The following is a 27,134-nucleotide window of genomic DNA, read 5'->3' as shown; positions in this document are numbered from 1 at the left end:
GGTCTTTCCTTCTCTCCCTCCCCTCCCCACACTAGAGAAGGCATCATTTAACAAAATATATGTATATACAAAGCATGTCTTTTGTGTTTATCAGTTCTTTCTTTGGAATTATTTTGCAAACATTAATTCTGTAGCAGTATCTAATGTTCTCTCGGTTCTCTCATTTGCTTTTCATAATTTCATGTTGGTCTTTCCATGTTTTTTGGAAATCAACCTGCTCATTGCTTCTTACGGCACAGTAGCATTCCATCCCAGTCATATACCTCAACTTTCCCCATTCCCCAAATGATGGGCATCCCCTCAACTTCCTGTTCTTTGCCACCACAGAGAAAGTAGCTTTAGATATTTTAGATCATGTAGGCTCTTTTCCTTTTTCCCTGATCTCCTTGGGAAACAGACCCTAAGGTGGTACTGCTTGGGTCCAAAGACACACACAGTTTTGTAATGCTCTGGAGAGAATCCTAGATTGCTCTCCCAAATGAGTGGATTGGTTCACAGTTAGTTCCACTGACGGTGGGCCAGGAATTTTCTACACAATTAATAGGCCCCTTGCTGAAAGTTTGGATCTTGTTCTGGAAATGACTGAAGACTACAGCAAGGATCTTTAAGAATGCCTTAACAGAAACATTTGTAAACCTTGCAAGGAATGAGAATTGTGAAGATACCATCAGCCTCCACTCTTTACCGTTCCCAATCTCTGCAACACCCAATTCCAGTGATAAATGAGCAAACAAGGATCCAGAAAAGTTGTTTATTTGAAAAGTCTTTTCGGTATGAAAAACACATTTCCACCATGAACATGGGCGAGTGGGAATGTGCTCTTTGCAGCTCACTCGTTCCCTGTGGAACTGCATCTCACCACTAGCAAATAGGCAGCCTGAGGCAGGGGAACAAAAAATTTTCAGGACTTTTATTCACAATTCTCTTTGAGCAAAGGTGGGCCCTTAGCAGAGGAGTTCTATTTCAAAGTTCCAATAAGCCCACTACTCATGATTCCCAGGTAAAGGGTTGCTCAGGAACACAAGACTTCCTTTCCACATCATCAGTCAAGTTTCTTCAGAACCTACCCAAGTACCTTCTGTGTGTGTGTGTGGGGAATGGGGGGGGGGGGGGAATTGAGCTGATGTACTGATGGGGACAGAGGAGGGATATCTTTTGGAGATCAGGAAAAAGGGGACAGGATCTTCTGATAAGATCAACAAACCAAGAATGAATAATGAAAGTTATTTTTATCTTGAAAAATACTCTATTTTAAAAATTTATAGTTACCCCAAAATGGCTTGTAGAGTGCATATGGTTTTACTAGAGTGTCCCCAGCTCTACATCCTGTGCCAGGAGCCTAAACTTTTACCCTTTTCGTTCTTTAAGATGCTTCATATACATGTGAAGAGACTTCTGGATGGAGTCTCTGGATATAAAGCTGACAAAGTTCTTAATATCTGCCTCTCGCTGTTTTAGCAGTCGGTCCGTGGTAGGTTTTCTCATCATGGTTTTGGTAAGCTGTCGAGCATGGTCTAAAGACAAGGTTAACGTGTTATTAATTTCTAGGCCACCAAGAGTCAAACCAAAGAAATCGCAGCCTGGATTCCCAGAAGTGCATTCCTACCCATAGATCCTGCCTTATGATGCTTTAGCCAACTGAATTTTATACCAGTGATAAGCCGCTGCTATATGCCACCACAAAGTCCTGCCCCATTCCTCGACACCAGGAGATGACCTGCTTGGAAGCCCACTTTCCAGAATAACTCTGAGGACTTCCCAGGCATGATCCTGACTTCTACCAAATGTCATATTTCAGGTTTGAGCTTTACTGGAAAGTTTAGACTCCCAGTCTGATTCCTTCCAGGTAACTCCCTTGCCTACACCAATTCAGTGGTTCTTATCTCCCTCCACTTCCAATTAGCTGTTTCTGTGGAACTTCTCTCATGATATCATTTCCTTTAATGTGTATTTCTGGGAAAACCCAACAATGTTTGATTAGCTATAAGGGAGAGTGAAATATGTACTTCTCTGTGGGAACTCAAAGTTTCAAATGTAGCACTATAATCCAATGCTTTCTCCTTGTATCAATTTCCTCTCTTGTGATAGGTGTTTTTTATAACCCATACTTTCTGTCTTAAAATTAGTCATACTAATTATCAATTCCAAGGCAGACGAATAGTGAAGGCTAGGCAATTGGGGTTAAGTGACTTGCCCAGGGTCACACAGCTAGAAAGTGTCTGAGGACAGGTTTGAATCTAGGTCCTAACTCCAGGCCTGGAACTCTAAGTACTGTGTCACCTAGATTCATCTATGATAGATCTTTTTTTTTTAAACCCTTAACTTCTGTATATTGGCTCCTGGGTGGAAGAGTGGTAAGGGTGGGCAATGGGGGTCAAGTGACTTGCCCAGGGTCACACAGCTGGGAAGTGTCTGAGGCCGGATTTGAACCTAGGACTCTCAATCCACTGAGCTACCCAGCTGCCCGATAGATCATTTTTAATAAAAGGAGAAAAAACAATTCACCGGCTGGAACAGACCATAGGGCTCTGCAGTTCCCCCTTTTAATTTAGTTCTAGCAGGGAGGTGTCTTCTCACCTGGAATCGAAAGCCACTTAGACATCACACCGAGGGCTGTATCCTGCACCTTATCTTCTGGCACCACCTGATCCACAATGCCCACTCGGAGGGCCTCCGCAGGAGGGAAGAGCAATCCCAGTTGAAGGGCATACTCTGAAGCTCTGTTCCCAATCGTGTTTACCAGAGTATCCTTAAACCTAGAATTAAAAATACACACACCTCAGTTAACTCTTGTGTGGAAGAAATGGGCAGAGACAATCAGTGGGCACTTTAAAGAACAGATGTAGCTCGTCTGACACTGAGAGGACCAGCTTAGCTCCCACCCCAACCCAGCTGTGAATGGAAGCCCACTTTCTAGGATAACCCTGATGACCTCCCAGGCACAGTTCTGATTTCTACCTAAAGTTACTCAAAAAAAGGAAAGCAAAAGCTTCCCCTTTGATGATGTGCCTCAAAGGGCAAAAGCAATGAGACTGCCCGAGCGAGGTTGTGATGGGTTCGGCCTTACCAGAAGGGCGCCACAATGCCCAGCAATGTTTCATTCAGCCCAATGGTGTACTTGGGATTGTCCGCCATGATTCGGTAGTCACCAGATAAGGAAATCAGGCAGCCTCCTGCAGGGCTGGATCCCTAGAAGCAAAACCAAACGTTGACTTTGGGCAGTTGGAGCTGTAGCATCGAGACACTCAAGTCGAAGGCAGAGATCATGAGGCTCGAGATTCAGTGCTAGAAGATCTGCTGCCACTTGTCACGGAAAAGAAGACCCAGAGACGTGTTCCTGGCAGACAAGAGGGTGTGGAATGTGCTGGGAACGTTTCTCTGGGTCCTAGGAAGGAAGCCCCAGAGGGACCTGTGAACATCCTTCATAACTGATTGACGCAGTCATTTGTTATTGGCTGCCATGACACAGTGGCATCACAGCAAGATCTTTAGATCTCAAGCCTGAGCCTTGCTGTTTTAACTTAGGTGGGTTTGGGTAAATCTCTTCCTGCCTCTGGGCCTCCGTTTCCTCAACTTTAAAATGAGGGGGATGGGCTAGACAAAGGCTAAGGTTCCTTTGGGATCTAAATTCTGTGATCCCTGAACTCTGAGGGGACCAATGCAGGGACAGACCAAACTTTAGCTACAGAGCATGACAGGACAAGCAAGAACGTATTTCTCTTTAAAACTTAAGTCCAGGGAGTGATTCTGAACTTCCATGAATCATTTTTAGCTAGCTGCTTAAAAAAAAGGCAATTTACAAGCCAGTTTCCTTTGAAGTCAGACAAAAAAGGCAACTTGCATTGATTGCTGCTATCACCACCATGTTAGACATGTACAGCTTCAGCCACAGCTCTTGCACTGCTTTCCAGTACTCGGCATAGTGGGCTAAACTCTTCCCATACATCTCAGTAATATCCAGGCCGGCAGAAAAGATTTTGGGGCTAGCCTAAAGTAAAAAGAAACAACCAGTTAACAGGCATTTAATAAGCATCGGCTACTATATGTACACAGCACTGGGGATACGACAAAAAGGAAACGGTCCCTGCTCTCTCTGTCCGTGGGGGAAGATGACGTGTGCATGTGAGAATAAACAAAGGAATCTGGAGTGAGAGGGGGAGAGCTGGATCAGGTGTAGGAGGTGAAGCGAGGAATGCAAAGGGGGCAGAGGGGAGGAAGGAAGGCATTCTAGGCATGGGGACAGTCTATGCAAAGTTGCTGAGAAGTGACGAGATAGACCACGGAGTATGTGAAGGGGACAGAAGGTGCAATAATCTTAGAAATGTATGTCAGACCAGGTTAGACCCAAAAGGCTTCGATGTCAAACAAAGGAAGCAGATTTGACGTTAGAGATAACGGGAGCTCACCGAGCAGGAGGGCATGATCAGATCTGTCTTAAGGAATATCAAATGGCATATGTGTGGAAGAGGATTCGAAAAAGGAGAGCACTTTCGGTAATACAGGGGAGAGAGGATAAAGGTCTGGTGGTCGTGTAAATGAACTGGAGGAGCTGGATTGGAGAGACGTAACAGAGTAGAAGAACTACAGACTTGGCAACAGATTGGCAATAGTACTAAGAACCATCAATATTTACCAAGAACCAGTCACTCTAAATACCTTTTTTTCAATCATAAAAAGGCAATAATAGCTCTTATTTTTTCTTTTTTCAAGGTAACCATGTAAATTCTGTCACTTAAAAGTATTTAATCAATTATGATTTATTCTCACTCAGAATTAAAACTAGTAATTTGGTAAAAAATTATTTTCATTTAATTAATTTCATTAGACTCAGTTCATCATTTCCATATTTGCTAACTTTTCCAACTTAGAGACTAATTCTTGTGCTATGAAGGAGAGAATAAACATGGTTAAGAGGTGAGCAAATCTATATGCTTTTACTTCTGAGCTTTCACCCGTCTTTAAAAAATTATTTCAAGTCTCTTAGACTGGGATGAAAGTAGTTGCTTCATGGTGATGTTCAAATGTCCCAAGTTACTGAAGAAACTCCCCCAAACTTTCATATGATTGCTTAATTTCTGTCAGTGATCTCCAAGGAATGGCAAGGGTGTAGGAGGAGTGGAAGATTAGACATGGACAAATGTTTTTCTTTTTGTTGAATATTGGGACAACTGGGTTCTGGAAATCACTTGCTGACATTCTGGAAAACTCTAAAAAAGGATTATTGAGGGGATGGATATGAGCACAGAAAAAGGGAAATAATAACTGGGAATCATCGTAGGATCAGGCCAAACTAACCTCTGTTCTTTTGTGAAAGTTGCTTGACTACTAAGTACTTCAGAACTTGAAGGACCTGGAATTTTGCTGGTGTAGACAATCCATTCGACATTTCAGATAATAAGTTTTCTATAATTTAGTTGACAATCTCTGAGAGATTCTATGGCTAAAAAAATTCATCCCCATACTACAAAGCTGGTGACAAGCCTCTTTATACTTAGTAAGGGTCAGACAAAAGAAATACAAGCCATCAATAGGTCCACCCTTGAAGCTTTCCTAGTGTGATTTGTCATGCTGGAGCTGGTACTCTTTTAGCAGAACTTTCTAGAAACAAAAGCCACATGAATATGTCATGAAATCTCAAGCAGGATTACAGTGGAGGTGCTTAACTATCTAAGAAAATGCTATAGATTTGGTAGATCAAGATGTCAGCAAGGCACTGGACAAAGCCTAATAACCTTGTGGACAAGAGTTTGTGAATTATCCAAGATCTTTTCCCTCTTTCTCCTCTGTCCTCCTCACTGCCTTTTCCTCAAGCATTCACTGTAGGCTGGAAGCTAGAACTTCCACTACTGTAAAACAAGAAGGGTGATTATATGATAACAAGACAATCTGATTCCTAGCTGGTTGAACAATCAGATCCAATGCATTGATGGTGACCTGAACCTATTTCTTTTGTCAGAGGACAGCTTTACTAAGTAGAGAGGGGATTATCACTAGTTTAGTGATATGGTGATGAATTTTTTAGCCACAGACTCTCAAAGATTGTCTACTAAATTACAAGCTTGCTGTATAGCTCTCTAATTGGACCTATCTTGTTTGATATCTTATATCAATGGCTTAAATAATTTGGCACCTAGCATGGAAGGCCTTGCAATCTGTGGATGACTCAGATACACAGATCCTTAGAAACTGGAAAGGAGCTAGAAGGGTGCCTAGTCTATCCCCACTTAAAATCCTTCCAATTCTACCCTTTCCCCAAGAAAAGTCTTTGGGGGTCAAATGAAGGTTAAGTGACTTGCCCAGGGTCACATAGCTTCTCTTTTCATTAAGAGTGGGATTTTATTTGTGGGTATGGAGTCAGTGCTTCAGTAGTGATAGATCTTTTCTTATCACAACTTCCTAAGTTCACTATTATACAGTTTATCTTTGAGGAATTTATAAGTATAATAACAAATGGATTTGAGAATAATGAAGACGATGAACTGATATTCATTATAGATGAAAAGAAATGTGAAACTATTTCTCTTTTAATAATACTATTTTTAAAAGTTATACACAAAGCTTGGAGGGCCAGCGGATATGTTAGATGACACAATGATTCAGTACAATGAATGTGTAGACCAATGGTGATAAAACAGAATACGATAGAGATAAGTATAAAGTCATATGGTTAAGTTAAAAAACAAATTACAAACTTATGTACAGTAAAGGAAAAACTTAGCTTAAAAGCAACATAGGAGGAAGAGCCCTGAGTTTTAGCTGAGTATAAATTGGATACGAGTCAACAACGTGTTGTGACACGGCTGCAAAGAAGTCTTATTGGAGCTAAGTGGCACAGTGGATAAGTGCCAGGCCCAGAATCAGGAAGACTCACTTTCCTGCATTCAAATCTGACCTCAGACACTTATTAGCTGTGTGACTGGGTGCATCACTTCACCCTGTTTGCCTGAAAAATAGAAGAAAAAAAAAACAAGAAAGAAAGATCCAGTGTCCAGAACAAGAGAGGTCGTCAGCATTGGTTAGAATTATCTGGAGGATTGGGATTGGGTCTGGGTGCTACAGTTAGTACCCAGAAAGCCCAATGGTGCCTCTGACATCGTGTCATGTGCTTTTGTATTACAAGCACCAAACAAAGTCCAGATGCCTAGAAAAAGTTGCCCTTTGAAACTGAAGCCAAAAATCAACAAAAATGGATAAAATGAGTTAGCTGTAGCAATAACTTTCTCTGAATCTGTAAACAGGATAGTGATAAGATTAAGGTTATCTCCACAAACCCCTTAAGGAAGACACAAACTAAAAGGATTAAATGTAAAATAAGTTCTATAAATGTCCTACTCAAGGCCATCTTGAGGAATAGCTTCTCTGCAGTTACATTTTAAATTCATTTTAATCAAGTCTTACCCTAGTAGAGCTAAACCTCACTGAAACCACAGGGAACTTCGGAGAAGCAGAGTTCTTGCGTTTTAAAAATGATCAACTCAAACATACATCAACGTCTGTCTTTTTAATGTGCGATGGTGCAGAGGAGCTCACTCAGAGTGAATGAAAAAAGGGCAGCCGGGCACAGTGAGGGGCGGGCGGCAGCCCCTGGGGCGGCAGCCGGAGCCCCAAGTCCGAGTGCAATCGGAAGCTACGAACCCTAACAGAAGCTATTTAAGCGACCTGAGCTTAAGACTGCAGCCAGCTTGTTGGGACATCCGCGTCTTCCTATCCCTCACCCAGGAGTGGCGGCGACTACTCGCGCCGGCTTCTTTTCTTCAAGGGCAGGTAAGAAACTCTTGGTTCAGCGGAGGCTCTTCCCGAGATGCAGAAGGAGGGAAGGAGAGCTCGGACCTCCCTGGCCCGCCCTTCTCGTTTGGTGCGTCAGGCCCACGGCCACGGCCACACCGTTCTGGGTTTTTAGACCTTTACTTTCTGCCTGAGAATCAACACTAAGTGTGGGTCCGAGACAGGAGAGGAGTGCTAAGGGCCAGGCAATGGGGGCGCAGGGACTTGCCCAGGGCCCCAGGGCCAGGAAGTGTCGGATTTGAACCTGAGATCTCCGGGTGGCTTTCTAGGTGTCCAGCCACCTAGCCGCCCCTCCCCTCCTACGTTTCTAATGGGATTAGGCAAAGATAATCACACTCCTCTCAGCCAGGTCTGTGGGGCCACCCAATCTCTTCTAGCCACACAGAAAGAAGCCTTCTATTGGCTTTCTGAAAGAGTCTGACTCCAAAGGGTGATGTGTGATGGCTGACTTGAACAGGTGCTCCATTCCGCAGTTCCATTTGTCACTGTAAATGGAACGTGGCTGCGGTTTTATTCATCAGTCTGGCAACTGTTAGCTGACAAGCAGTGCTGCGCCTGGAGTTAGGAAGATATGAGTTCAAATCCAGCTTCTGTCACTTACTAGCTGTGTGATCCTGGACAAGTCACTTCACCCTGTTTGCCTCAGTTTCCTCATCTGGAAAATGAGCCAGAGAAGGAAATGGCAAACCCCTCTAGTATCTCTGCCAAGAAAAACCCAAATGGGGTCATGAGGAGTCAGGAAGTCTGAAATGAGTGAAAAATAGCAACACACCAAGCACTGTGCAAAGTGCTAATGATACAACTAGAGACGACCCCCCTCCCACAGAAACGCAGTCCTTCCCCTCAAGGAGCTCCCAGCCTAATGAAGGAGACAACATGCAAACCACCATGTACAAGTGGGGGATGCATGACGAACTGGAGATAAGGACAGGGATAATTGGGAGGCTTCTAGATGAGACCTGAAGGCAGCCAGGAGGGAAAGAGGAGGGAAGGAGTTCCAGATACGGAAGGGGGGGGGGGGGAGAAACGGGGACAGCCGGTGAGATGCATAAAGTCCGGAGATGGATCATCCGGCTTGAGGAACAGCAAGGAGGTCCGTGTCACCGGACTGCAGAGGAGATGGAGGGGAGTGAGAAGAAAGGCGGGGACGGCAGGAAGAGGCCAGCTTATAAAGGGCTTTAAAAGCCAAACAGAGACTGTTATGTTTGATCCTGGAGGTAATAGGGAGCCACAGGAGTTTATGACTCAGGAGAGGTGCCTGGGTCTAGACTGGAGCTGCAGGAGGAGCAGTTTGATTGCTGAGGGGTGGGTGGATTGGAATGGGGAAAGATTTGAGACGAGCTCAACAGAAAGCTATTGTAGTTCAGGGGTCGATGACAAGGCCCTGTACCATGGGGAGAAGCGGCAGAAGAGATAACAGGGTGCGATACCAGAGACATTGTGAAGCTAGAAACTCTAGGATCTAGCAGACAATTGGCTGCGGGGCTGATAGAGCGATGGCGAGCCTGGCTGCCCTCAACAGTAAGGGACAGGAAGCGGAGGCGAGATGTCGGCAGGGCAGGAAGGCACTAAGTTCAGTGTTGGACATGTGGGTTTAAGATCCAGCTTTAGATGTCCAGTAGTTAGAGAGGAAAGACTGGAGGTCATGAGAGAGATCAGGGCCGTAGACGACAATCATATGTACAAGAGGTCATGAGATCACCAAGTGAAATGCTATAGAGGAGGGATAGTTAGGAGGCTCAGTGGATCGAGAACAAGGCCTGGGGATGGGAGATCCTGGGTTCAAATCTGGCCTCAGACACATCCTAGCTGTGTGAGCCTGGGTGAGTCCCTTAACCCCAATTGCCTAGCCCTCACCTCTCGTCTCCATTCTAAGGCAGAAGGTAAGGGGGTGGTGGCGGGGGGAGAAGCACTACAGAAGAAGAGACGAAGGCCTAAGAGGGCATTTTAGAGGAAAACTATGGTTAGTGGGCATGACATGGATAAAGATCCAGAAAAGGATACTGAGGAGAGGTCAGCAGGATAGGAGGTGGACCCCGAGAGAGCAGCATCATAAAAACCATGAGAGAAGAGAATATTAAGGAGAAGAGATGGACCTACAGTGTCAAAGGCTGATTCGATCAATAAACATTTATTAATAAGCTCATCATGCACCAGGGTTAAGTGCTGGAGATACAAAGTAAAAACAAAAAACAGAGCCCCTGTTTTGAAGGATCCCACAGTCTAATGAGGAAAACAACATGCAAACAATGATTACAAACGAGATTTACATAGGACAGACTGTTGATAATCACAGTGGGAAGGCACTAGCATGAAGGGGGCATGAGAAAGGTTTCTTTCTAGTTAGGGGATATAAGTTAAGGGCAACCAGTGTTGGAAAGGGTGGCCAGGAGGGAGCCTCGTGCCAGTGAGAACAAGAAGATAGAAGTAGTGAGAAAGGAAAAAGTTTAAGTTGAAAGCAAGTTTGTTATCTACACAACAGGTGTCCAGTAGGCACAATGGAAAGGGTGGGTAGCTTTAGAGTGGGAAACTGGAGGGGTGGGGTAGCGGGGTTTGGCTTGAAGGTATAGGAATAAGGGAGGGCTCAGTGTAGGATTTAAGAAGGAATTTGTACAAAGGATGGCTAGAAAGAAGAGGATATAATTGGGTGAAGAGTATGTTAATCACAGAGTCCTGTACCAGGCTGCCAAGTAGCAGTATCAGTTCTCTTTTTAACTCTTCCTCCCCCAGATTTCTTCTAAAAAAAGAAACTTTGTATATGTCCTTAAGTATTTTCACTTCTGTGCTTTTTTGTCTGTCTTGCCCATTAGATGATGAGTGAATCAAAGACAATAATCTACTTTCTTTCCAGCTCCCTACAGCAGATTGAATAGAGTGCTTGCTATACACCCAATGCATGCTAGATGAATAAATTAGATCTGCCTTGACTGTATCTTGTGCTCTACTGACGGCCTGATGAAATTTTTTCTAAACATCTTTGCTACAAGTAATCCAGCCCAGAAAAATTAATCAATACAAATTGACTAACCACTCTGTAGCAGGAGCTGTGCTTAGCCCTGGGATATGGAGGAAGAAGTGAGTCAAGTCTCTGACCTCGAGGTCATTATATTTGTCTTGGGGAATGACACTATTTACCATTTAGGGATTCAACCAGAAGTCTTTTCAGGAGCTTTTGAGGCTAAATTCCACAAATATGTCCCTCTTCTCATTGACTTTACCTCTCTAAAGCTTCTGCTACAATGGATGCCTCTCATTCTGTTAAACTTGACATACCTCTTGTCTTCCTTGCTCTCCTCCAGGGCCCACAGGAGGATGCCGGACTTACTCTTTTCATTTATCTTCCAGAATCCTCAACAGGATCACTTTTTCTCCTGGATTTCATTATTATCATGATAATAACCCCCCTTTTTGTGTGGAGAATTTGGATTTTGAATATTGAACAAGTGATATATTTGTACATTTCCCAAAGAACACAGAGTTTGAGGGGAGGAGAAATCAATAGTAAATGGAAATGAAATACAATACATACGGATGTTATGATTAAGCCTCTGCAACGTTTTTCATTCTCCAGCTTCTCCAAGTCTATTACAAAGTTTGTTAGTAATTCCAGACTTAAGCTGTTCACTGGGGGGTTGTTCATCTTCATTGTAGCAATCCCTAGTTCACAAATGCAGAATGGAAGAGTCAAAGACAAGTCTGCTTAACCAACAGAAGCATGAGAAATGAAAATACTCTTTACTGTATGAGTAAAACCTGAACCCCTTAAGACAGTCTCATCAAAAATATCATCCAAAACAATGACCAGAGGATGCTGACTTCTAAGCTCTGACATGGATGAGGGGGGGAAGGTTATTTAGTTATCTAATTTTTTAAGAGTCAGCTTTTACAAAATATTTTTTTTATTTCTTTTTTTAAAATTTATCTTTTCTTTATTCTAATAGCAAGTTTACACATAAGTTTTGCAAAGTTACATGATGCATATTGTCTCCCTCCCATCTCCCCTCCCCCCTTCCTGGAGCTAAGAAGCAATTCCACTGGGTTATACATTTATTTTCACTCAAAACCTATTTCCATATTTTTCATTCCTGTAAGTGAATAATCTTATAAGACCCAAACCCCAAATCATATACCCAAATAAACAAGCGATCAATCAGCTGTTTTCATCTGCATTCCTACTCCAACAGTTCCTTCTCTGGGGCTGGATAGTCTTTTTTCATAAGTCCCTCAGAATTGTCTTGGATCATTGTACTGCTGTTAGTAGCAAAGTCTATCACTTTTGTCATTGCTCTTACTGTGTACAATATTCTCCTGGTTCTGCTCATTTCACTCTGCATCGCTTATATAGGCCTTTCTGGCTTGTTCTGAGATCATCCAGTTCATCATTCCTTATAGCACAATAGTATTCCATCACCATCATATACCATAGTTTGTTCAGTCATTCCCCAACTGAGGAACGTCCCTTTAGTTTCCAATTCTTTGCCACCACAAAAATTGCAGCTATGAATAGTTTTGTACAAACAGGTCCTTCCTCATTTTTAAAAATTTCATAATAAAAACGATTATAATTTTAAATCCTCACCTTCTGTTTTGGTAATAATTCTAAGACAGAAGAATGTTAAGGGCTAGGCAAATGAGGTTCAATCAGTGATGGGCCAGATGGTGGGGGTGAAATGTTCTGTCCGGCCACTCGACATTATTCCTAATCTGACGAATACAGTGAGTAGGATACAATACAATGAAACTTCCGAAGAGTTGCCTTAGATGAGCCTTTCCTTTGGCCCCCTCTTTAAAAAGTTTGCCCATCACTGAGTTAAATGACTCGCCCAGGGTTACATGCTAGAAAGTGTCCGAGGCCACAGTTGAACCCAGGTCCTCCCGATTCCAAGCCTGGTGCTCTATCTCTTGTGCCCCTTAGCTGCCCCAATTAGTTCATTTTAACAAAGCATTTTCTACAGCAGCTCCCAGCTTCTGGGTCTTGAATTATTGCAGTCTTCCTGTGCATCAAGAAGCCTTGTTACTGTGATCTTTTACCAACGACAAAATATGTAACTCAGCAGAAGCAACATCATCCCTTCTACAGATGAAATAAGTATTATGTAAGATGTGAACTGTTTTCTGCTAAAATTCATCATGCACAATAACCATAAAAAAAACAAACCTTTGTCTTCTGTCTTACAACTGATACTTGGTATCGGTTCCAAAGCAGAAGAGAGTTAAACTGTTGAGGTTAAGTGACTTGACCACATAGCTAGGAAGTGTCCTGAGGTCAGATTTGAATCTAAGACCTCATGTCTCCGGGCCTGGTTCTCTATCCACCGAAATGGAATGAAGAGGTGGCCTAGAGATGGGAGATCCTGGGTTCAAATCTGACCTCATAGACTTCCTAGCTGTGTGAGGCTGGGCATGTCACCCCAGAGTGCCTAACCTTTACTATTCTTCTGCCTAGGGACCGAGATTTAGTATCCATTCTAAGGCAGAAGGTAAGGGTTTTAAAAAAAAATTCTATTGTGCTTATCGTTAGCTGATACAGAAGCATCTGACTTTGTAGAATAAAATGAAGTCCCTTCAAAATTTCCTCCAAGAAGTCTTTGTAATCAATGCAATCCCAGAGATAACTGTTCAATAGTACTTTGATTATTGTCAGATAAGGCACAATCCATAGGGCATATGTTACACCAAACAAAGTGCCTACCACTGTGAAGGAAGGTCCAAATGGAAGCTAAGGTACCTCTGTCATTTTGCATGAGACCCACATAGGTTTCTTTAGCTTGGATTTCCATTTTTTATAAATATTAGGAACTTAACTTTGGGATTATTCTAGCTACTCAAAAGATTTTTTTTTTTGGCCTTTCTTTGAATCCTCAGCACTCAGTGTGGTGCCTGCAGACCAATAGGCGCTTAAATGCTTACTGAGTTTTGCATCTTTCTTTTTTCTCCTCATTTCTGAGATATATAGTGATTTAGCTGATAAAGAGTTCTCTAAGGGTTCTTGCATTTAATTAGCAACTAGATTTTCTTGGTTTGAGAAATGCGAATTTTGCTGGGTAGATGGTTCCACATTCAAGGCCCATGCTTCTTAACTTAAAAAAAAGGATGAGACTGGATTTCCAGTTTCTCTAGTCATCCTTTGTCTTCCTTGAAGCCTGGTGGTTCTGATTTCTGTACTATAACAAGTATTTATAGCAAGGCAAATTCAGTAACACAATGGTCACATATAAGAGTATCTTTTGGTTCTATATATCACCTTTCTACTAAGAAAAGATGTTTCATTAGAAACCTGGTTTCTATAACTGGTTGATACTTTGGTCAGAATTCTGAGGTCTTTCAGAGCTTTTCCTTTCATATTACTGCTGTGGTCCCTGCTTACATTCTTTTCCTGATTCTGTTGTCACTCTGCACTAGTATATACTTTTCTCTATATTTCTCTGAATCTGTCATCTTCCTAGTTTCTTATGATGTGCCAAAAGTCTCGTCTTATTCATAAGCTAAAATTTGTTTAGTCATTCTGCAATTGCTGAACATCAGTTTTGTTTCTATTTCTTTGTTACAACAAAAGGTGCTGTTGATATAAATATTCTTGCATATATGGACTTCTTTCCTTTGTCCTAGTCCACCTTGGGTTACATGCCCAATAATAGTGTCACTGAGTAAAAGAGAACGTATGGTTTAGAACATACTAAACGAGTTTATTCTAGTGACTTTTTGGATACAGTGCCAAGTTATTTCTCCCGAGTTAAACAAAGTCATAATTCCCTCAAGAATGTGCCACTGTGCCACTTTCCTCATATCCCTTCCAACAAGTATCCTTTTTCTCTTTTGTCATCTCTGGGTGTTAGATAAATTTGCTCAAGGGCACAGAGGGAGGGATGTTGTTGTATTCCAAAGGTAAATATATTAGGCCCTTATTATTACTCATGTCAAGCTGAATTTGTTGATTGTGAAATAAGTTAATAATATCTTGTGCTCTAAAACAGTGTGACTAAGTTAATATTTGGAGAAGATTTATCTGAAATAAATTTAAACCATTCAGTAGAATGTTTTCTGTGGTTCAGGAGCAAAAACAAACCAATTACATTGTAAGAAAAGACCTTAGAGAAACTCTGAACAATAAGGGTTTCAGGTGAATAGCCTTCCCGGAGTATTTCAGAATGCTTTTTACTCTCTTCTCTATTGCCATAAAGGACAGTAAGAAAATGTTCCTGTCCTATGTCTAATTAAAAAGTTATTCATTTCAAGTAAGAACTTTTGAACATTTGGTTTAGTCATGTTTTATGCCATTATTACATTCAGGTATAACAATTTGTTTAGTCATCTATCAACTTTATGGGCGTTTACTTTATTTGCAATCTTCTGCTAACATAAAAAAAGGCTGTGGGGGGCAGCTGGGTAGCTCAGTGGAGTGAGAGTCAGGCCTAGAGACAGGAGGTCCTAGGTTCAAACCCGGCCTCAGCCACTTCCCAGCTGTGTGACCCTGGGCAAGTCACTTGACCCCCATTGCCCACCCTTACCACTCTTCCACCTATGAGAAAATACACCGAAGTACAAGGGTTAAAAAAAAAAAAAAAGGCTGTGGATATTTTGATATATAAGGGACTGTTGTATTTTTTGACCTCCTTAGGGCATATTCCTACAAGTGGGCATTTCATTTTATTAGAAAAAATTCCAAACTGCTTTCTAGGATGGTAGGATCAATTCATAACTCCATCAACCCTAGTCTGCCACAATTCCTCCAAGAGAGTTTCTTAGTGTGACTGCCTCCTGGTAGCCCCTCCAATATTAACTGTTCTCATATTTTTTCATCTGTGCTAGCTGTTGGGTTTAAGGAAAAATCTCAAGAGTTGTTCTGATTTGCATTAATTCTTTTTTTAACCTGGTGATAAGTAGTTTTGAATTCTTTTGAGAATAGTTTGTTTATACCCACTGACCAGTTGCCCATTATATATATTTTAAATTCCTTTTATATCTCAGATATCAGAAATTAATCTGAGGTATTTTCCCAATAGAGAGCTTCCTTTCCTAACCTGGTTACACCGATTTTATTCATGCAAAATCTCTACAATTTCATGTAATTGAAATAATCTCTTGTTTTTTATTTCCTCTATTCCCTGACAGAGCTGTGGAAGATACTTGAACCCATCCTCCAATTTCTTATAGTGTTAACTTTTAACACACAGGTCGCACATCCATTTTAAAGTTGTGATATATGGGGAAGATGTTGATCTAAACCTAATTTCTAACAAATTGCTTTCCAGTTTTCCTAATAGTTCTTGCTAAACAGAGAGTTATTCCCCAAATAATTGACATTTTCATATGTACTGAACACTGAGCAATTGCATTTGATTGAGTCTGATTCTTTTTTATCTAGTTTGTTGCGCTGATCTTTTCTATTTTTTAATCACTACCAGATCATTTTAATTACTGCTTTATAAGCTATGATCTAGTTACTCCTATTTTTTTTTCATGATTTTTGTTGTGTTTCTAGTTCCCCCAAATGAATTTTGTTATTATTTTGTCCAACTCCATAAAGTAGTCCTTTGGTAGTTTGATTGATATAGTGCTAAATTTGTAAATTAATTCTGATTGCAAAGCCCAATCATGAGCAACGAATATCTCTTCAGTTATTTAAGTAATACTTTATTTCTTTAAAGAGTGATTATAATGTAGCTATTGCAAGACCTGCCTGTACTTTGTTTGGCATATTTGACTCCCAGGTATTTTAATGTAGTTGTTTTGAATGGGGCTTCCCTTAATTTTGTTTTGTAAATTTGTATACTAATATTTTACTGAAGTTATTGGCCTGATTACTTTTGCCAATTCTCCAGAATCTTCTAAGTACACCATCAGGTAGTCAGCAAATGAATTTGCCTCCTCTTTGTCTATTTTTATACTTTTAATTTTAACTTATTGCTAACATTCCTAGAACTATATCAAATAACATGGGGAGAAGAGAGGTGGTCCTTGCTTTATTTTTATATTTATTGGAAGAGAGTAGTATTAACCATTGCAAGAAATGCTACTCTTAGTTTTAGATATGTACTTAACAAATTAAAATGAACATTTTAATCTTATACATTTGTTTTTTAGCCTAAATGTGTAGGTAGCTAAGTAGCACAGTGGATAGAGTATTAGGCCTGGAGGTAGGAACACCTGAGTTCAAATCTGACTTTAGATACTTCCTAGTTGTATGACCCTGAGCAAGTCATTTTATTCCAATTGGCAATCCCTTAACACATTGATATTATGACAGAAGGTAAGGGTTTAAAAACTTTAAAATAAATTTAAAAAAAAATATATATATATATACACATTTAAAAAAAAAGTAGCTAGGTGGCTCAGTGGATGGAGATCCAGGCCTGGAGACAGGAGGTCCTGGGTTCAAATTTGATCTCAAATACTTCCCAGCTGTGTGACCCCAAGCAAGTCACTTACCTCCCAATTGCTTAGCCCTTACTCATCTTCTGCCTTGGTTTTTGCACACTCTAGTTTTAAAAGGATTAATCTAATTACTTTCTTATTGTTGGTTCATCCTTAACATAATATCCAATTCGATCAGGTTGAATAATTTTTTAAGCCATTTTTGCTAGAATTTTATTTAAAAATTTTACACAAATATTCTTTAGTGATATTCTTCTGGGGTTTTCGTTTTGTTTTATCCTTCTCCATTTAGATATTAGGAATATATGTCATCATAAAAGGTGCTTGGTAGCACTTTCTTTTTCAATTTTTGAGAATAATTTGGGTAGCATAGGTTTAAGTTGTTCTTTAAATGTTTTTATCAATACATTTGTCTTGATCAGAAGTTTTCTCCCCTGTTGGGGGGGGGGAGAACTTCATGGCTAGTTCAATTTTAATTTATGGAAAAGGATTATTTAAGATCTCTACTTCAAGTTCATTTATTTAATTTAAAACTTTTCCTTCTTAGTAATTTGAGTAATTTATGTTTTTGTAGGTAATCTTCAATTCCTTTTAAATTCTTAGATTTGCCGGTCTGAACTTGTAAATAGTGTTAATTCTTTTTTAAGTCTGTGTGTGTGTGTGTGTGTGTGTGTGCCTGTGAATAAGCATAACACACTTCGTCTATGTATAACATGCGTGCACGTCAGACGTGGGTCTCAGAAGTCAGCTGGCTCCCGAAGGCTTTACAAAAGGCCGGCTCTGGGCTGTGAATCGCACGGGGCCAGGCTCTTTGGCTCGGGTCTCGGCTGGCCGGGCCGGTGGGAGCCGGACCCCTGAAGCTGCAAAGGCTCAATTGCTACACACGGATGCGCTTCACTCGGGGCTACCTGCCAGCCAATCACTCCATAAGCATTTAGAAAACACTTGCCAGGAGCTAAGTATGGTGGATGCCAAACTCCCCTGTGGGCTGCAGTTAGTCCTATTTTACCCCACTGTTAGAGCGAATATAATCTGGAATCAGGCAAAGCTTCTTTATAGGAAGTGGCCCATGAGATGGGGAAGAGGCAGAGGCCCAGGAAGTTAGGTGGCCCCGTGGATAGACCCAGGCCTGGACACAGGAGGTCCTGGATTCAAATCTGCCCTCAGATACTTCCTAGCTGTGTGATCTCGGACAAGTCTCTTAACCCCTAGTGCCCAGCACTTCCTGCTCCTCTGCCTTACAAGTAATTCTTAATATCCAGACTTGGACAGAAGGTAAAGGTTTCAAAAAAAAAAAAGAGGCCCAGAACACCATCTACACAAAGCAAAGGGGGCGAAGGGTAGGAACGACAGAATGTCAAGTTGGAGAATCTAAAAGAACTCCAGTTTAAGTGAAGAGTGCAGTGTGTGTAAAAGGGGTAAATGATTTAGACATAAAGGGTGATACAATAGGCAAATTAAGGAAACATAGAATAGTTTACCTGTCAGATTTATGGACATGGGAAGAATTTATGACCTAACAAGAGATAGAGAGTATTATGGTATGTAAAATGGATAATTTTGCTTTTATTAAATTAGAAAAGTAGTGCACAAACACAACGAATACAGCCAAGATTAGGAGGAAAGCAGAAAACTGGGGAAAACTTTTTTTTTTTTACAGCAAGTCTCTCTGATAAAGGCCCCATTTCTCAAATATATAAAGAACGGAGTCAGATTTATAAGAATACAGGCCAATTCTCAATTAAGAAATGGTCAAAGGATATGAACAGGCAGTTTTCAGAGGAAATCAAAGGTATCTATAGTCACATAAAAAATGCTCTACATCTTCATTTAAATCATTACATCTAATTAGAAAGATGCAAATTAAAATAACCTGAGGAGAGCAGCTAGGTGGCCCAGTGGATAGTCAGGTCTGAAGATGGGAGGTTCTGGGTTCAAATCTGACCTCTGATACTTCCTGAGCAAGTTACTAAGAGTCTAGCCCTTACTGCTCTTCTGCCTTGGAACCAATACATAGTATTGATTCTAAGATGAAAGTAAAGGTTCAAAACAAAACAAAACAACTCTTTAGCACTACTTCACACCTATCAAATTGGTTAATATGATATAAAAGGAAAATAGCAAATGTTGGAGGAGATATGGGAAAATTAAGACACTAACAGATTGCTGATGAGTTTGGAACTGACCCATAATAGTTTATTTTGGAAAGCAATTTGGAACTGCCCAAGGGATATAAAACTGCAATGACCCAGCAATACCATTACTAGGTCTGTATTCTAAAGAGATTTAAAAAAAAAAAAAGGAAAAGGAAAAAGACCCATATGCACAAAAATAATTATAGCAGCTCTTTTTGTGTTGTCAAAGAATTAGAAATTGAGGAGATGCCCACCAATTAGGAAATGGCTAAATGAGCTGTAGTTTATGATTACAAGGACTAGTAAGTGAACAGAACCAAGAGGACATTGTATATAGTAACAGAAGTTTTGTTCAATGATTGATTATGAATGACTTGGCTGTTCTCAGCAACACAATGATCCAAGATAATTCCAAAGAACTCATGATAAAAAATGCTATTTACCTCCAGAGAAAGAAATGGTAGAATCTGAATGCAGATTAAATTAATTAAATTAAATTAATTAAAATTACAAATATCTAGTTATAATTATAATAAATTATAATTTAAAAATTTTTAATTTTCTTTTCTTTTTTGGGGGGGTGTGTGCCAACAGATGGTATTTTTTTTCACAATGTGATTAATACAGAAAAGTTTTGTATGACTACACATGAATAAACCATATCCATTAGCTTGTTCTCTCATTGAGGGAGAAAGGGAGAAAATTAAGAACTTGAAATAAAAAAATATATATGTTAAAAATTGTTTTAGCCTGCAAATGGGAAAAAAAAAATTTTTTAAGTACCCATGAAGAAGAATCTGATGGGAAATATGCCTGGAGAAGTAGGCTAAAGTCAGATTGAAAAGGGTTTTAAAGGTCAAACTCAAGAGTCTGTATTTTTATCCTAGAGAAACTAGCAAGCCCCTGAAGGGTCTTGATCAAGAAGTGTGCCATGGCCAGCCTTATGTTTTAGGAAGATTACTTTGGCCACTGTGTGGAAGTTGGATTGAAAGAGGGAGAAAATGAGAGCAGAGACACTATCTAGGAGGTTGTTACAAGGACTTGTAGAGAGGTCAATAAAGATGAAAACTGAGAGAAGGAAATCACATTTAGCAGTTAAAAGACTGCTGGTGTCCTCATCCTTTAACCTGGATTCTGCTGCTAGGGATATACCCCAGGAAGGCCAAAGAGAAAGAAGGATGCCTTATACACTAAAATATTCGGAACAGCACTTGCTGTGGTAGCAGAGAATTGGAAGCAAAGTAGATGAACAACTGAAGAACAAACTGTGGAATATGAATGTAAAAGAATATTATTGTTCCAGAAGAATTGATAAATATGAAGAATTCAAAGAAACAAGATGAGACCTGAGAGGCATGGTAGAGAGAAGGCAGGCTGCAGAGTCAGAAAGACCTGGGATCAAATTCTACCTCTGGCAAAGAATGGCTTTGTGGCCCACAGAAGTCACTTAAACCTCTTGATGCTTTAGGAATTGAGTCTGGATGGGGCAGCTGGGTAGCTCAGTGGATTGAGAGCCAGGCCTAGAGATGGGAAGTCGTGGGTTCAATCTGGTCTCAGACACTTCCCAGCTGGGTGACCCTGGGCAAGTCACTTGACCTCCATTGCTTACCCTTACCACTCTTCTGCCTTAGAACCAATACACTGTTATTGATTCTAAGACAGAAGGTAAGGGTTTAAAAAAAAAAGGAATTGAATCTTTAAGACTGTAAGTTGCAAACAAGATGCTGCTGACCTGTATGGAGAGTTTCCTTGTAGGGAGTTCCCTGCACCAACGCAATCCCAGATCTAGTCCCTATGCCTTATAGAAGATTTATATGCACTGATAGAATGAGCAGAACCAGGACAATAATGCAATGACTACAATGACAGGAACAGGACAAAAAGCCCCCAACTGAACACTGGGTAAGTATTATGATCAAGAAGTTTGGTCACTGAAGAGAGTTGGGAAAAATATGCCAGGGGAATATTTTTACAAATTAATGTGATATAAATATAAATGGGGACAAAAACCTAAAAAATTTAAAACCTTAGTTTCCTACTTATAAAAATGTACCTGGGGGAGTAGAAACATAGAAGAAAACCAACTGCTTGAACACATGGTTCGATGAGGATATGTTTGGGGATATTGACTCTAAACGATCACTGTAGTGCAAATGTCAATAATGTGGAATTAGGTCTTGATCAATGATACACGTAAAACCCAGTGGAATTGCTCATTGGCTATGGGGGGGGGGGAGCAGGGAAGGGAAAGAATATCAATCATGTAACCGTAGAAAAATATTCTAAGTAAATTAAATAAACTTAAAAAAATGTACCTGAGGGCAACTGGGTGGCTCAGTGGATTGAGAGCCAGGCCCAGAGACAGGAGGTCCTGGTTCAAATCTGTCCTCAGACACTTCCCAGATGTGTGACCCTGGGTAAGTCACTTAACCCCCATTGCCTAGCCCTTACCACTCTTCTGCCTTGGAACCAACACACCGTTTTGATTCCAAGACAGAAGGTAAGGGTTTTAAAACAAAACACTCCTTCAGGTTTGAAATATTTCTGTTGGTTTGGATTTGTGAGAACAGACATGTTGCTTTCAACAACTGACTACCAGGAGAAGAGGACCACCATTGATCAAAGTAGCAAGCCTTTCCTGTTCTTTTTTTTTTTTTAAACCTTTTCCTTTTATCTTAGAATTGATACTATGTATGGGTTCAAAGGCAGAAGAGTGGTAAGGGCTAGGCACTGGGGATTAAGTGACTTGCCCAGAGTCACACAGTCTGAGGCCTGATTTGAACCCAGGACCTCCCGTCTCTAGGCCTGGCTCTCCATCCATTGAGCCACCCAGTTTCTCCCCAAGCTTTTCCAGTTAAAAAAAGCTTAAAACTCATGGGGGGAAATACATTTTTCTGGGGATTAGCATTTCTTGGCATAGAATCTCTCAGCTAAAAAAAGGAAGTAGGTGAAAGGTAAGGAGGTAAAAGGTAAAGAAGTAAAAGGCCAAATAGAAAATGTTATAAGTTTAGAAAACTGCTACAATGCTAAAAGGTGCCAAAACCTAAGTAGCGTTAGAAATAAACACAAATCATCTACTCCAGTCCCCAAACAAAAAGGGTTAGTTATCTTTAAATTTAAAAAAAAGGTAACAGTTTTGAGTCTCAGTTTTGTTTTTGTATAGATTCAAATCTACAACAGAATAGACACTTAACATCTGTCCCTTTCTCCTCAGAAGGGGCCCTGCCAAAATAAAGAATGTCAGAGCCAGGAATATGGCCAATTTTTGCGATTGAAAGGCTCTTGGAATCTAGACAAAGGCAGGAGGTTGTCTGGCTATTTTACATGGGTTGTGTAAAAAAAAAAAAATTAGCTTGCTCAGTGTGCTCCTCTCTCACCTTTCCTTTCTAGTTTTTGGCTTAAAAGCCTTTATGTTGTAAGAGGTATTTGGCACTCTGGTATGAGAGTATTTGCTGTGCCATGATGTGTACATCCCCTTATCTTGTCTGATTAAAGATGAAATTTATAGACTTTGACTACTCTAATTTATGCTAAGTAATAGTTAATATAATTAATGTGTAATTATATATAATGTTATGTATGCTATATATTAATTAATATAATGAATAATAATCAATTCTCTAATCACAAGCCAGAGAGGGATCTGCCATAATTAGACCCCAACACCTGTGGTCTGAGTACAGAGCCTTCACTCTGGTTTATTTATTCTGCGTTGGGAGTCCTGACTCCTCTGTTCTAGGTCAAAGGTCGACAGATAATTACTTTCCCTCAACATTCTTTGCTGGGTCTTTATCTCTACAACACCTTCTTTCTACATAAGTCTCCAAAGCTCTAACCTGGGTCCTCTCTTTTCTGGATACTGTGTAAAGGGAACCCCCCCATCCCCAGCTCCTCCCACCTCGCTGCGTGGCGAACACTCCAAACAGAGGTCAGAGGTGAAGAGCCCTAGGAACATGACCTGTGACTAAAGGCTCTGGGTCAAGAGGGAGGATAAAGAGGTGATCCTGGGCATGACTGGAGGAGGCAGAAGAGGACCATGGCTGAGAGAGACAGCCATGTGGAGAACCATGTGATGAGAGTTAGGTTAGATTAGGCTTAAATCTCTATCTGCTTTCTCTATCTCAAGTGATTATTAATAAACTCTGTGGAAAATAAGAACCTGGAGTTTTTAATTTAACTCTAACAATACTCTCTCATGGCAACTCCCACTGATTCCACTGTCATTTCTATGCTAGCAGATGACTTTCAGATCTCTCTATTCTCCAGCTCTGGTTTCTTTCTTGAGCTTTAGTCCTAAATCAGCCAATGCCTATTATATAGCCTCAACTGGGTATTCCTTTGGCATCTCAAACTCTACGTATCCAAACCAAAATTGTCACCTTTCACCCATAAATCTACTCCTTTTCTGAAATTCTCCCTTCATACTAGAATGTGAGTTCCTTAAGAGTAGAGAAGGCCTTGATTTTCTCTATACAGCCACAACATTGAGCCCAGTATTTGATATATAGTAAGGACTTAATGAATGCTTTTCTATTCATTCATGTATTCATTTTACAGACAAGAAAGCTCAGGCTCAGGGAAGTGAAAAGACTTGCCCAGTCACACAACTATTGTATGTCTGGGGTAAAATTCAAACTAGGACTTTTCTAATTCTAATCATAGCACTATCTCCTCTTCACCACACTGCCTCCAAAAAAAAAAAAAAAAAAAAAAAGAGCATGCTCCAAAGCCATAAAGTTGGTTCATTTTTTATATGGCCAACTTTTGGATTTAGCCAAGAACAGATTAAGAATAGGAACACTTAAGAATAGGACAAGAGATGGGGCAGCTGGGTAGCTCAGTGGAGTGAGAGTCAGGCCTAGAGACAGGAGGTCCTAGGTTCAAACCCGGCCTCAGCCACTTCCCAGCTGTGTGACCCTGGGCAAGTCACTTGACCCCCATTGCCTACCCTTACCAATCTTCCACCTATGAGACAATACACCGAAGTACAAGGGTTTAAAAAAAAAAAAAAAGAATAGGACAAAAGAGCTTGTATTCAGAGGATGATGACAACATGTTCACCTGGCATGAAGCTCCCTCTTCTTCCTCTGAAACACTACTCAAGGAGTGAATCTGTACCCATAAGGCTCTTTCTAGATCTCCCTTGCTGCTAGTGCCCATCCTCTCAAACCACCTGGCATATAAATGTACATTGATTCATTTTACATTTATATTATATATATTTTTGCATGTACATCCCTCCTTAGAGTGTAAGCTTTTATGAGTAGTATTTGTTTCATTCACTGAACTTGTATCTCCTGGCATATAACAAGTTCTATTTTTTTTTTTTAAACCCTTACCTTCCATCTTAGAATCAATACTGTGTATTGGTTCTAAGGCAGAAGAGCAGTTAGGGCTAGGCAATGGGAGTTAAGTGACTTTCCCAGAGTCACACAGCATTGGACTAGTTCACTAAGCTCCTTTCCAACTTTTAACAGTAGAAGACTACTGGATGAGAAAGTGGTATTCTGTTTTCCTGACATTAAATCTTTCTTTGAATGTTGACTTTCAGATTGAATTAGGTAAGGTGAAAAAAAAAAAAAGACTAAAAGAAAGCCTAAGGGGAAAATAATAAAAAAGGGAACAAACTGAAACCTCTACAAAGAGTTAATTTAGGAGAACACAGTTCCTAATGGCATTACCAAGGTTATGATCCACATCCACAATAAGTGCAGATTTACTAAATGATCTTCTTGATGTTACTGGGCAGCCTACAGAACATGGCATTTTTTCCAATCGGTGTTGAGTAGCAGAAAGAAGAAAGCTTCCTGTAAATACAGAAACACATTTTCCCCATTATCTTTCTGCAGGGTTGGTTAGCTCATCTAAGAGAAGAGCTTGCTATCCAGCCAGGGAAAGCTAAGATTCTCTCTCCCTAAAGGTCTTGGTCCCTCCCATCCTGCACTTTTATGACTTTTTCAACGGTCCATAGCACTTAAGGGAAAAAATGACAACCAATTGTTTATAGGACAAACAAAATTCTATTTCCTCTTGTCCTATTAGAATGATTGACACCGCCTCATTGGACTTTCGGTGGGAAAGGAGAATCCTGGGTGTATGTATATGTGGGAGGAAGAGCACCCCGCCACGGGACCGAGGTAGGGGGAGGGGAACACCTGGCAAGGGTGGGGCCCTCTAAGCCAAGATCTGTCTCAGACATTTGTTCCCGCAATACTAACTAGACCCTACCATGCCGCCCCCCGAGCCTGCCCCAGGGATCAGCGATAGTACGGCCTGGCTCTGGAGCAGGGCTCCAGGCTGGCTCAAGCGGGCCGGGGCCAGCTGTGCTCCCTGCCGAAGAATGGTTCATTCCGGTCCGTCCGGGCCCCCAGCCCTCTGCTTCCCCAGCTCCGCGCGGTGCCCCCAAAGGAGACTGGGGGCGGGGAGAGTCTGACCTGAGCGAAGGAGCTCCTGGCCAGGGCCGCCGAGCCTTCGCTTCAGCACGGACACAACTCTCAGCGCCATCTTTGGTCAGAATGGGGGGCAGAGCCCCAGTCTCGGGTGAAGGGCAGGACGCGGGAGGGAGGAGGCAGGACGGGGGTTGTCCCAGGCCGGGACAACCCCCTGCCCCGCCGCAGAACCTCCCTGCAGGCGAGGGGCGGGTCTAACGGCTGCCGACACGCCCCCTCCCCGTTAGTCCCTGCATCCCCAGGCCAACGGCTGACCGCGAGGGGCTTTTTCTTTCCCCGCTGTCCTGTAGGTCGTAGGGCCACTTTCTGTCTGGGGGAAACCTCCCTGTGCCACGAACCGAGAGGGACGGTCCAGTTGCTCCCTTCCGACCTCCAGCTAGAGTCTCGCGTCCGTCGCAGGCGTTCAGGGCCTTAGCCAACCCTTTCCCAGGCACTTTCTCCGCGCGCTTGCCGCTGCCAGTCCCGTCTCCCTCCCGATCCGCCTGGCAGGCCACCACGTGCCACCTTTCTCCCGGATCGCAAGCCTCATTTCGGCGGGAAGCCCTTTCATCCAACGCTTCAGAGAGATGGTCTCGTCCGCACTCGGTCTGCACCTAGGCCGGACACAGCGGTGGCCGTGCTGGCGTCTCCCTTATAGCCGGCCGACTCCTCCGGGTGGAAGGGGGCTGCCTGCCCCGGGCTGGCTTCTCGTGCCCAAGCTCCGCGCGAGCGCCGGCGGGGCTTAGGAACACCCAATGTACATAGGTTAGTTTTCAGGCTTTCAGATGACTTAACACGTGTAAATTGCGCTCTCCAAATTTTGTAGTTATCACCAAGTCCAAGTAGAATGTAAGCCTCCCCAGGCCAGGGTCTGTCTAAACTTGTTGCTCTGGCATTTGCCTTCCGGTGGGCTTTCTGTGATCTGGTTAGCTTTCCCTCTAAATGTATTGTCAAATTAAAAAAACACAACTACCCAAGCAGTTACAAAAGAACATCAGCACCACGGAGACAGAGATCTGATGGCCCGCCGCCACACAGGGAACACAGTCTCCGGGACAAGCACCAAGAATGCGACTTTTCACGGAACGGCAGCACTCTGGGAGCACATGAAAGGAAGGACAACTGATTGGCTGGGGAAAGAGGATTCTAGCTAGAGGCTAGAATCCCTGGGAGAGGCCCGGATACAACAGGTTTCTCAAATCTAGAAGACAGGAAGGTGATAGATGCCACTTCATGTTTATTGTTCCATCTAGGACAAAACCTACTCATCTTATCTAGGGTGATCAGGGGAGCTTGAGGTTTCCTTCAACTATGTTTGCCTGTATTTGTGTTTGGCTGTTTAAACATTTAATTGTGATAATGTATTGTTTCATTAGCCAGTGAGGCAGCAAGGTAAGCAGATCCTGGGGCC

At 41.7% G+C, this 27,134-nt stretch overlaps 1 protein-coding gene across 1 annotated transcript; it reads right to left on the bottom strand.

Moving 5' to 3' along the window:
- Window positions 1-737: 737 nt before the first annotated feature.
- ECI1 (enoyl-CoA delta isomerase 1) lies at window positions 738-25,815 on the bottom strand. The gene is made up of 7 exons (XM_044657183.1): window positions 25,730-25,815; window positions 24,977-25,102; window positions 11,315-11,442; window positions 3,842-3,988; window positions 3,068-3,189; window positions 2,578-2,756; window positions 738-1,514 (listed from the first exon to the last, which is right to left on the bottom strand). The coding sequence occupies exons 1-7, from the start codon at window positions 25,797-25,799 to the stop codon at window positions 1,348-1,350; spliced, it is 939 nt and encodes a 312-aa protein (XP_044513118.1). The 5' UTR covers window positions 25,800-25,815; the 3' UTR covers window positions 738-1,347.
- Window positions 25,816-27,134: the final 1,319 nt, after the last annotated feature.

The sequence above is a fragment of the Gracilinanus agilis genome, chromosome 1, assembly GCF_016433145.1.
Source record: "Gracilinanus agilis isolate LMUSP501 chromosome 1, AgileGrace, whole genome shotgun sequence".
Lineage (NCBI taxonomy): Eukaryota > Metazoa > Chordata > Mammalia > Didelphimorphia > Didelphidae > Gracilinanus > Gracilinanus agilis.
Note: the sequence above shows the minus strand (reverse complement) of the source record. Positions and strands in the feature narration are given on the sequence as shown.

Bases quoted from the DNA above. Each gene is read 5' to 3' on its own strand.
- ECI1 (XM_044657183.1), bottom strand. From the start codon at position 25,799: ATGGCGCTGAGAGTTGTGTCCGTGCTGAAGCGAAGGCTCGGCGGCCCT. The intron at 3,989-11,314 runs GTATGTATTGTA...TTTTTACTTTAG, and splicing joins GAGGCTTAATCATAACATCC to GCTAGCCCCAAAATCTTTTC. The intron at 2,757-3,067 runs GTAAGGCCGAAC...TTTTAATTCTAG, and splicing joins GGCATTGTGGCGCCCTTCTG to GTTTAAGGATACTCTGGTAA.